Below are 11,111 nucleotides of genomic sequence, written 5' to 3'. Positions count from 1 at the left end.
CACTCAGATTGAAGTGAAACCTGGGATATACGTTCAGGAATCAGCTGAAGAGGTGAATAAAAAGATACATGGGCTGACCAAAACATTTAAAACATAATCCACAAAATGCAGCTCCCAAATGTAGGAATGGAAAAACATGTGTCTTGTTGAAAGCTGTGATCTGGGACACTGGCACATCTATTGCTTGTCACAGTATTTCACACACCAATTTACAACAGGTGCCCCTTTCCTTCCACTGGTGTTTTTCTGTAAACATTGCCATCCCAGGAACCGCCAGGAGGCCATGCTGGTCACCGCAGCCAGTGGCACAACATGCCCCACTATTACACCCCTTATGAAGTCACTGAAATCATTGTGCTTTTCAATTATTACTGCTGCCTAGTTGCACACAGCAGATATAGATCTAGTGGAGCACATGGCGTGTCACCATTCCACTAATACACTGCTGGTAAGGGGTTGCTAATTATCTGACATTTTTTGGCCTGTCAGTGTATAACTGAGTTCTGGCCTCGAGATGTTATAACAAAGGGCTCAATCTAATTAATCATGCAGAAAATATCAGTTCACCTTCTTCTCACACAATTTACATAATGCATATGAAACACAAATCAAAACACCAGAATGCGTGGTCTGGTGGTTAAAGGAAAGGGCCCCTAACCAGGAGTTGTGACTACAGCGGATGCATAGTTCCCACACCCTAGTCTCTGTAGGTTGCCTTGGATAAAGGTGTCTGCTAAATAAACAAATCATAATAATAAAATAGGGGACTATCATTGGCCCTTTAACATACTTGTATGATAAAATGAAACACCCCACAGGACATGGCTTTTCAGATTATGTTTTATTGTTAGGAAACCTCAAATCCATACAAGAAAGCCTACATTCACGAAGCGATAACTCACAGGCAGCCTCCAAGCTAAACAGCCAGAATTCCACTACAGGCAAACACAGTTAAAGTTTGGAACCAACAACACACACGTCACCCTTTACACCCAGTGACCTTCCCATCGAGAAGCTGTACATCAGCACCATTGCATCGGTTTTGTGTTTATTTCACTGCTATAAACTGAGCATGTTTTAGTAAAGATGCATAATCTGTTTCTAGAAATCATCCGTTAAAATACCCGAGGTAAAACTAAAAGCAAGTCGAACACCTCAGAAGGAATGCATTAGCCAAAGTGCTTGTCTGCTTGATAACTTTCTTTTAGTTTGCTCACTATGCAGTATATCAGCATCCAAGCTTCCCTGCCTACAATAATAGCAGCTTTCTTAACTACATTTTGTTTGCCAGATTTCAATGTTTAAACCAGGGTGGATGCAGGTTACCCCTTTCTTTAATTAACTCCTATTTTCTGAAAGGAGAAAAAAACGTTAGTTTTACAGAATGAAAAACAAACCACCTTGAGAGTGCTTAAGATAAAGTGAACTACATAACTTGGCTGTTTGGTTCTAGTTTTGTAAAATTAGTATTAGATATTGTACCCCTAATTAAAGGCTGAAAATATGGCCCAGTGTCCGTTTACTCTTATCTCTGAACCTGACTGCATTTTGGTGTCTGTAGTCTGCCTGGATCATCAATGGTCACTGGGTTTGTTAATTGCAGTGGTTTTCTTCTGCAAAATTCCATTTAAATCAGTATTGTGATCTCATACCAGGATGTTTCTGGAAAGTGGATCAGACTCATATACAGAGATACGGATTTGAAGCGCTACAGACTTAAATAATTTTTCATTTGTACTGTTATTTCCTTGAAAGAGGACATTTTTTTACAGGCCCTGATCATCAGAAAGAGATGATGCATCTTTACTCTTTACATACACACACACACTCTCCAAATTCACTCCAAGCTGAAGGTGCAGTACACCAAGAGAAGTATTTTAAAGATTTCCTCTAAAATTGGTCGAGAAGTTAGAAGCACTAAATCCCAAACATGTAGTGACAAACAGGGTCGGACTTGGACTCAATGGTGATGAATGTTGGTTGTCTTGTTATTGTTAGTTTGTTGTCACATGTATTCCCATCATTCCAATTTGCAAACAGTCTCATGATTTGGGGTGCACTTACTGTATAGTTAATATATCAAGAAAAGCAAGATTAACATTCCGTAACAGCAGCAATGAAAGACAGACTAATCATACGACACACATATTGATTCCGTCAGGATTTGTCTAAATTCGTACTACAACTATACTATTTCATGTAATAAATTGGACATTGTCGGTAGTTTCTGTTTACATCATTTTGAGAAGTATGTACAACAGTAGCAGGTTGGACATTTTATAACTGTATAGATAATACCTTTATGGTGTTTGTGGTACGGGTTGATTTTTTTTTTTTTGCATATGGTTTAAAATGTTTACAATCAGTGAATGCAATGTCATAATAGCATACCATAAAATGCTAGAGTGGCACCTTAGTAAATATTGAGACAGAGAAAAAAATCACACACAACTTCTACAGACAAGAATACATCAGAACCTGCTGTAGTCTGTATGAAAATTGTGCAGCCTCAATCACACACACACTCACATACACAAATACATGCACACACAGCTACTGTATCATTATGCAGACCTATTCAAATCTGTACAATTCCACATTCCATATGACCATAGATCATAAAGCTCTGCATAAATTGTGTTTACCACCCTTCTGCAGACTAACTTGTCCACTAAACATAGGCTAGAAATGAACAAACACACAGTAACACAAACACAGGAGACAAACCAAGAGGTCACTTGGGAATATTTTAGAAGTTTAGCTTTCTCAATGGTTAAGATTCCTCAGAACAAGAATTTAAAAGTTGTGTATTATTGCAAAACATAAAATATATTTCCTATAGTAGTTTGGCCCACGGTTTGAAGTCTTCCTTCGCAAGCTCCTCTTCCTATTTACTGAGCCTTCTGCTTCTTCAGGTAGCGAGCACGCAGCCCCTTGTTCAACTTCATGGAGTAGTTCACCACCATCTGCAATGGCATCGGGCTTGTGGTCACCCAGCCCTGCACACAAAGCCAGACTGGATTAGATACAGATACACCATCACCCTAACCAATTGTGAGCAAACGGCATTGCAATTTTACATTTTAGAACACTGTGCTAGTATAATGCAGTTTAAAAAATTCACGCATTTTACAGCGTAAAGATCGCTATATATTAAAAATTTTACATTTTTCATCAATGTCATAACAAATCTGGCACTCTCCTTGTACATTGGACCCAATCAACTCAACTGTTTTAAAGCAATATCATAGTAAATGGACCTCATAAAGTGAGTACCAATAGTTCCTTATCACCTGGTTCAACTTTAGCTGTTTGGAAACAAAAAAAAAAAACAAACAAAAAAAACCCCACACCACCACACAACATAACTTTAGTCCTGATGTTTTGAGAAACTGTACAATTTTCTTGCTAAGGGTGACTTAATGGAAAAATCCCAGTCTGGTTTTCATGGTCACCATAGCACAAACACATCTCTGGTGTGGCTGGTAAATGACTCGTTGATCACCTCTGACTCTGGCTCACTTTGTCTTAATTTTATTGAATTGAGTGCAGCCTTTGATAGAGTTGATCATAACATTTTACTTCACTGCCTAAAGCACTATGTTTCTGTGAAAAGGTGCTGCCTGGTTTACGTCTTATCTTAAAAAAAAAAAGACAACACTTTGCACCCCTTGATAAATTCTCCTCTTGTACCAGGGGAAGGTCCCTCAGGGCTCCATGATTGGTCCTTTGTACTTTAAGGTATCATGCAGAAGAGCAATCTGTAAAAGGTCATGGAATCACTTCACACTTTTACGCTGAGGATACACAGATGTTACTCCTCTGTCAGCCTGTATTGCTCATGTTAAACTTTGGATGAGGCTCTTTATTTGTTTTGTTTTGTTACAACAATGATAAAAGCAGAGGTCATGGTCCTGGGGTCTCTGTGAATTACGCGACATATCCAGTCTAAATTATGGTGGCTGGTACATCTATTGAGCTTAGCTCAGTGGTCTGCAGTTTGGGAGTCATTTTGGACCCAAAGCTTACTGTCTGTCATAAACCGCAGTATTATTAGTCATTCTTTCATCTCAGAATTACAGTCAAACTTGGATCATGCTTTGCCTTGGTGGAAGCATAGAAACTAGTTCATACTTCTGTCATATCCCGGATTGATGATTGCAATGCTCTTTTCATTGGTCTATCTAATGGGGTTGTTCAGAAATGTGCAATTTGTATTTGGACAACACTTCACTATCTTCCAGTACGATGCAGAGTGAATTTTAAGGTTTCATTACTGACCTTCAAGGCCCTACATGGTCTTACTCCTGTTTCTATTGCAGAAATGCTCCTTTCTTATGTTCCTAGCTGTACCCTGTGGCTGGAAGATCTTGGATTACTGGTGAAGCACAGAGTTAGACTCTACCCAGGGAGCGTGTTCCTTCCTACTCAAACTGTGCTACTGAGCTCTGGACCCCAATCCCAAAAGGTATTAAGGACTGATTCTGTTCAATCGTTGGAGTGTGGTTTATCTAGTTTGGCCTTTGTAACTGCTTAGTCCTGTATCTTTTAATGCTATTAGTGTAGTTTTGTACTCAATATGTACAGTGCTCTGGGGTGTGTCTCACAAGGAAAGCGCTTTGTATAAGTCTAAAGTTTGTTGTTGTTGGTCCTTACTTGAATCACATATTAAACCTTTTGGGTTACAAAACTGTCCTGATGGTGTATTTGTGGTACAGCAATGATGAACCTTGGGCCCTATTCATTAAAAATGAAAGGACTGGTTTTACACAGTGCGTTAAAATGTATAAAACTAATAAACCCTCTCTAAGTTATTAACTGCAAACCTGGTGTAATCAATCAAAATGGGCTTTAAAAAAACTTGGTTTTATACATAGCGATTGAAATGTCTGCTGAAGAAGAAATGTCAGAGTTCTGTGATTATAGATGCATATCTAAGACCTATGGCTGATTTCACAGACCCCCAATTATCACTACCTAGGCCTGCCTTTCTCGGTCTCAAAACCAAAATAAATACTAATTATTAGTAGAAATACAGGGGGTGGTGTCCAAAAATAGTACTGGAAGACCTTCATAAACTCTCAAACAGTTTATATTTCAACTGATCTAAATCATTTTTGTTGATTTGGTGTGCCCATTTATTTTACCCATGGTTTTCTCCACAATTTAGAAAGTCCAATTCCGTTCCCTCCCTGCTGCAATTCTCCACAAGGAGCTCAAGAGCACGATGAGAAGAGACAGTTCTTGCAGATTTTGCCTCCCTATCCCACGGGAGAGCCACAGCCAATGTGACGCTCCCTCTCGAAGCGCCTGCAAAGACCCGCGGCTTTACACAGCCAGGACATGAACCGGCGCTCCCCTGCAGTATGACTCACCCTGCTTCTACCAGGGGACCAATTAGGGATCTGAAGTCCTTAACCTATTTCAATACTTGCCTGGATTTAGCTTGCTGGCTATAGCAGTGTATCCTGGCTTGTCAAACAAAACAGGAATCAGTACTGTTTCAACAAGTAGTAAGAGATTGACTTGGTGATGGACTTTACCTCAAAAGAGTGCATTAATAATGCACTATTCAGTTCTCTAACTAACCATCAGGCCTATCACATGTACTGTATTGTATAGTACACGGTCTCACAGAGATCCTAATCCTCACCATCAGCGCATGAGGCAGGTAGCCGTTGGTTTGGACCTGCAGCCCTACAGTGCTCAGAGCTGCCTTCACATAGGCTGCAGGGCTGGGCTTGTCCAGGGTCGGCCGCCGGATCTTGCTCAGCTTGGTGGCCACAAAGAAGGGCAGGACGCTCTGGGGAAAACATAGTGAGAGAGAGACACACATTTCATTACATTAGATATAATATTAATACTCACCAGGAAATTAGTTCTGCTTGTCTATTAATCAGCACGTGAGCATTAAATCACACCATCCAGTGAAAACAGCAGTTTTAAATTGGATTTGATATTTATTTGAGGGATTAAAACAGAATATGTGTTCTTGGATATACAACCACAGTAAACAGATTATTGATAGGTCTACAAGTTGTTGTTTAATGTGCAAGTTTCCACTTGATCATTGCTTGATCTCTTGGTTGCAGTTTGAGGAGTTCTCCAGTGTACAGTGCAGTATGCTACAGTCTACACCATCAATACAGTGCAGTATGCTACAGTCTACACCTACAATTAGGGGTATAACGATTCATCGTGGACCAGGAGAATTTCTTTACATGATTATCCTATCATAACAGAAGAATGCATGGTTTTATCAAGATACAAGAGTGAAAGCACAACATTGTCTGGCGGGCTGCTGCTAGCAGAAGTCAGAAGAGGCCAAGGTAGAACACTTGCAAACACATTCATGGAGTGAAGGGAATTACAACAAAGTCCCGCACAAAAGATTAATTCTCAAACTGAACGCGGTTGGGATTCAAGGAAACACATGTACATGGATTAGGGAGTGGTTAACATGTAGAAAACAAAGTACTGATTAGAGGAAAAACCTCAGAATGGAGTGTGCTATTCCTAATCTACATTAATGATTTAGATTCTGGTATAGTAAGCAAACTTGTTAAATTTGCAGACGACACAAAAGTAGGAGGAGTGGCAAACACTGTTGCAGCAGCAAAGGTCATTCAAAATGATCTAGACAAGATTCAGAACTGGGCAGACACATGGCAAATGACATTTAATAGAGAAAAGTGTAAGGTACTGCACGCAGGAAATAAAAATGTACATTATAAATATTATATGGGAGATACTGAAATTGGAGAAGGAATCTATGAAAAAGACCTAGGAGTTTTTGTTGACTCAGAAATGTCTTCATCTAGACAATGTGGGGAAGCTATAAAAAAGGCTAAAAAGATGCTCGGATACATTGTGAAAAGTGTTGAATTTAAATCAAGGGAAGTAATGTTAAAACTGTACAATACACTAGTAAGACCTCATCTTGAATATTGTGTGCAGTTCTGGTCACCTCGCTATAAAAAAGATATTGCTGCTCTAGAAAGAGTGCAAAGAAGAGCAACCAGAATTATTCCGGGCTTAAAAGGCATGTCATATGCAGACAGGCTAAAAGAATTGAATCTGTTCAGTCTTGAACAAAAAAGACTGCGTGGCGACCTAATTCAAGCATTCAAAATTCTAAAAGGTATTGACAGTGTCGACCCAAGGGACTTTTTCAGCCTGAAAAAAGAAACAAGGACCAGTGGTCACAAATGGAGTTTAGACAAAGGGGCATTCAGAACAGAAAATAGGAGGCACTTTTTTACACAGAGAATTGAGGGTCTGGAATCAACTCCCCAGTAATGTTGTTGAAGCTGACACCCCGGGATCCTTCAAGAAGCTGCTTATCAATAAGCTACTAACAACCAAACGAGCAAGATGGGCCGAATGGCCTCCTCTCGTTTGTAAACTTTATGTTCTTATGTACATTGCAAAATGACTTAAGAGAATATGAACTTGAATTGTCATGTTGGTATAATTCATTTTATGAAAATATTGTACATTTTAACTACATTGTTAGAAAGATAGTCGATTTGAGGCATGTGCTGAAATACCTTTTTTGTTCTCTCTGTCAGTTACTTTAATTAAATTGTTATCTATTCTTATGTACATCTCATGCTAGAAAAACAATTATCAATATTTGTTCAAATGGTGCACATCTAGTGATGGAGTTGTTTCTATTTTCTTTTTGCAAAGCATGGCATCAACTTTTTTTTCTTGTATTTATATGACGTGACATCTTACACTGTTTTTTTGTGTATCTTTAAAACATAAAATCTTAAGATATACAGTGGAAGCACAATGAAATTGAGATGAGACGATAACAGCAGTGCCACAAGGGGGAGCTGAAGTTCAAGTCACTTGAGCCAGATTAATGAAAACCCTCATCTGCAAACCTAGATGAACAAACATAAAAGCATGTTCATTTTGAATGTCCAATCCCAAATACATATTATTTCTAATAAAAAAGGAGCAAGAAGAAATACAACACTGTCCATAAAAACAATGTCTTGTCAAGAATAAAACAATCAATAAGGAATTAGCATATCAAAGTTTTCTAAAACTTAAATAAAGTCAGTCAAACATTTTGGCTAGTGCCTTCATCAGTGTATTGATTAAAAATGGTATGTGGTGGAATTCTCATTGAAAAAGAGAAGCTTTTCCAAACTGCCTCCCAGTCCCTCGGCTCTAACCACTAGACCAACTGTTCTCAAACTTTTTAGATCGCTCCCCCCTTACGGGTTTTCTATAATAGTTCACCCCCTCCCCCCCCCATTCATACCTCATTCACACCTTTGAAGAAAACCTGAAAACAGGAAGCATTATAACAGAATAATTTAAGTGACGCTCCTTACCCGATTAGTGCGATGGGTGTGCTTGTTTTGTGCAGCAGAGGAGTTCCATTCTTGGCTGGATGCCTGAGATGGCAATCCGAAGACCTCCTTCTACTTGAAGATGTGATTGGTGTTTGTTCTTAATGTAAACCAGGGCAGAAAATTTTGTTTCGAACAAGTAGGTAGAGGCAAAAGGAATTAAAATGTTCATTGCAGCTTCAGATAATACAAGAAACTCCCCAGCGACTGACAGCCAGAACTCACTCAGTGGGGTGGAAGCAAATATGGTCTTCAGTGATTGGTCATTTGACAAGTTCAGAAGGGCTTCATCTGCCTCAAATGACATATAGCTGATAGCAGCAGTTGTAAAAGGTTGTCTAATCCAGTCATACTTAGAGTTAAATCCTCAAAGTACTTCTAAAAGTGAGTTCCGAGGCTTGCGATATGATTGGCAATTGTTGTTTTCATTAGTTCAATTTCAAGTTCATTTTCTTCTAAAAATTCGTCCAACACCAGAAACATTTCCATATTGCCACTTTCCAGTCGTTCATTCCAGTGGTCAAGTTTCTTCAAGAAGCCATCAATCTTATCACTTAATGACAGAATGTTGGTGTTGGGACACTGAAGCAAGACATTCAGTACATTTTGTTTTTCAAAAATATCTGCTAAGTATGCTAGGTTGATAGCCACTTACAATCAGTCAGGTGTTCTGCATAAGGTGATCCGGTGTCAATCAGGGACAAGCGCAGTTCATCTCTCAGCTCAAACATCCACATTAGGATTTTTTCTCGAGACAGCCACTGGACTTCTGTATGCAAAAGCAGCGTCTCATATTCTTAACCCATTTCCTTACATAAGATTGAAAACAATCTTGATTTTTTTGGACGCGACTTCAACTATGAGTTAACTATTTTTACTGCAGTTTGCAGAACACAATTAAGTTCCGGTTCGAGTTTCTTAGGAGCCAGAGCTTCCTCCTTGTTTTCACGCATTGCGTTACACACAACATGAGGCGCCACTTCCAGAACTTTTGCTTTCAGTCCAATGTTTCTCCCCCATCATAGCACTAGCCCCATCTGTATATACACCAACACAACATGCCCACTGCAGGCCTTCTTTGCGCATTACGTTGTCGATATTGCAAAATATTTCTTGTCCCGTCATCTTTCCTGGGAGAGTGATGCAAAATAATAAATCCTCGTGTAGCTTCCTGTCATAGCAGTATCTCACATAAACAAGAATTAGAAATCTCTGTAGATTCATCAAGTTGCAAGGCAAATCTGGGGCTCTGTTTAACACTTTCGGTAAGCTAAACCTTTATATCATTACCAATATCTTCAATACGTCTTGCAACCGTATAAATTAGACAATGGAATAGCTTCAAGCGGAGTTGCAAATGTATGTCCATGCATAATGCGACACATTGCTACTGCAGCAGGAAGAATGAGTGTTTCTCCAATTGTGTGTGGCTTTTTACATTTGACAATTAGGTATGAAACTTCATAGGAAGCTGCAAGTGCTTTTGTTGGGATTGTTGTTTGTTTGCTCATAACTCCCGTTGACCTTTTAGTTCTCGTTCTTTTTGTTGAAAAAAACTCTAGTGACTTGTCGGCATGTGTCGCATGTTTACTTTGCAGATGCCTCTTTAGTTTTACAGGTTTCATGCTATCTGTGTATCAGACACACTGTGGGTACTGCTCACCTTCAGTAATCAAGTAGGTGAAGCCATACTGTATGAATTCTTGATATTTCCTCCGTTTAACTTTATTCTGCGTCAGGGGCTTACTTTTCTGCTTCACTGCACATGTGACTTGCTTTTCGGGATCCGGTACCAGCACTTGAAGTTGAAGCAATTTTTTCTTTCGCCCAATTGAGCCAAAGATCCATTTTACAAGCTCAAAAACACAAAAAACTGACCGCTACCGATGCTTACACTAAACATGTTACACCACGTGGTAGAAATCTTGAACAGAATGATGCAACGACGCACAATATAATGTAACTGAAAAGCAATTTGTTTGACCATGTTTGGAGCATCAGTAGTAAGAGTTACTGCTATATGTAAAATATGTTGCACTGCCTCCCTTGCAGTCTCTCAGCTCTAACCCCTAGACCACACTCCCTCAGCTCTATCCACTAGACCACACTGTTCCACAATCCCTCAGCTCTAAAAACTAATCCACATGGCTGCCTTTTCCTTAGCTCTGTAGTAGCTACTTATCTAACCAATGAGTAAACAAATCACTGTGCCTTTAAGATCTAATAGCATCACAGCCCTAGGTGTGTGAATGCAAGTTCTTGCTGTTGCTAAGACAGTGCAGGTCTCCGTGGCAACAGTATACAATAAGAAGAAAGGAAGGAAGGAGCAGGGCCTCTCCACTGGAATGGAAGTGCATTACCTGCACAATGATTCCCCGGCTCTTGTACTCTGCATGCAGTGCTCGAGAGAAGAAATCAACAAATGCCTAGACAGAGAGAGAGAGAGATTAACATTACATAGTAGTCAATACTGAGTCACTCCAAGACATAGCAAGCAAAGCCTGCTGTAACCAGAAACCAACCAAATCACAGTGAACTATTTGCCTAAATTCCAGTACCTCTTATCCCATGTACAGATAACATCCTTGCATAGAACATCACACCTAATTCAAAAGTTTAAAAATGTTAAATAGAGCATCAATATGAAGTTTCTCAAGAGAAAAATATTACCTAAAAATCACTATAACCTTTCTAAAAAACACATTTCCCACACTGCACTTGTTTAATAAATAGCCTCACCAG

General features: G+C 39.3%; 1 protein-coding gene across 2 annotated transcripts in view; it reads right to left on the bottom strand.

Moving 5' to 3' along the window:
• Nucleotides 1-822: 822 nt before the first annotated feature.
• LOC121329764 (very-long-chain 3-oxoacyl-CoA reductase-B-like) overlaps nucleotides 823-11,111 on the bottom strand; it is a 50,696-nt gene continuing 40,407 nt past the window's right edge. For both annotated transcript variants that reach the window (XM_041275538.1, XM_041275537.1), the window contains 3 exons: nucleotides 10,730-10,795; nucleotides 5,654-5,803; nucleotides 823-2,999 (listed from right to left, as the gene is read on the bottom strand). In XM_041275538.1, coding sequence (XP_041131472.1) covers nucleotides 2,892-2,999; nucleotides 5,654-5,803; nucleotides 10,730-10,795 — 324 coding nt within the window. In that variant the 3' untranslated portion in view covers nucleotides 823-2,891. The remainder of the gene's footprint in view (nucleotides 3,000-5,653; nucleotides 5,804-10,729; nucleotides 10,796-11,111) is intronic.

This window comes from Polyodon spathula, chromosome 17, assembly GCF_017654505.1.
Source record: "Polyodon spathula isolate WHYD16114869_AA chromosome 17, ASM1765450v1, whole genome shotgun sequence".
Taxonomy (NCBI): domain Eukaryota; kingdom Metazoa; phylum Chordata; class Actinopteri; order Acipenseriformes; family Polyodontidae; genus Polyodon; species Polyodon spathula.
The sequence above is the reverse complement of the archived record's forward strand: the minus strand, read 5'-3'. Positions and strand labels throughout refer to the sequence as shown.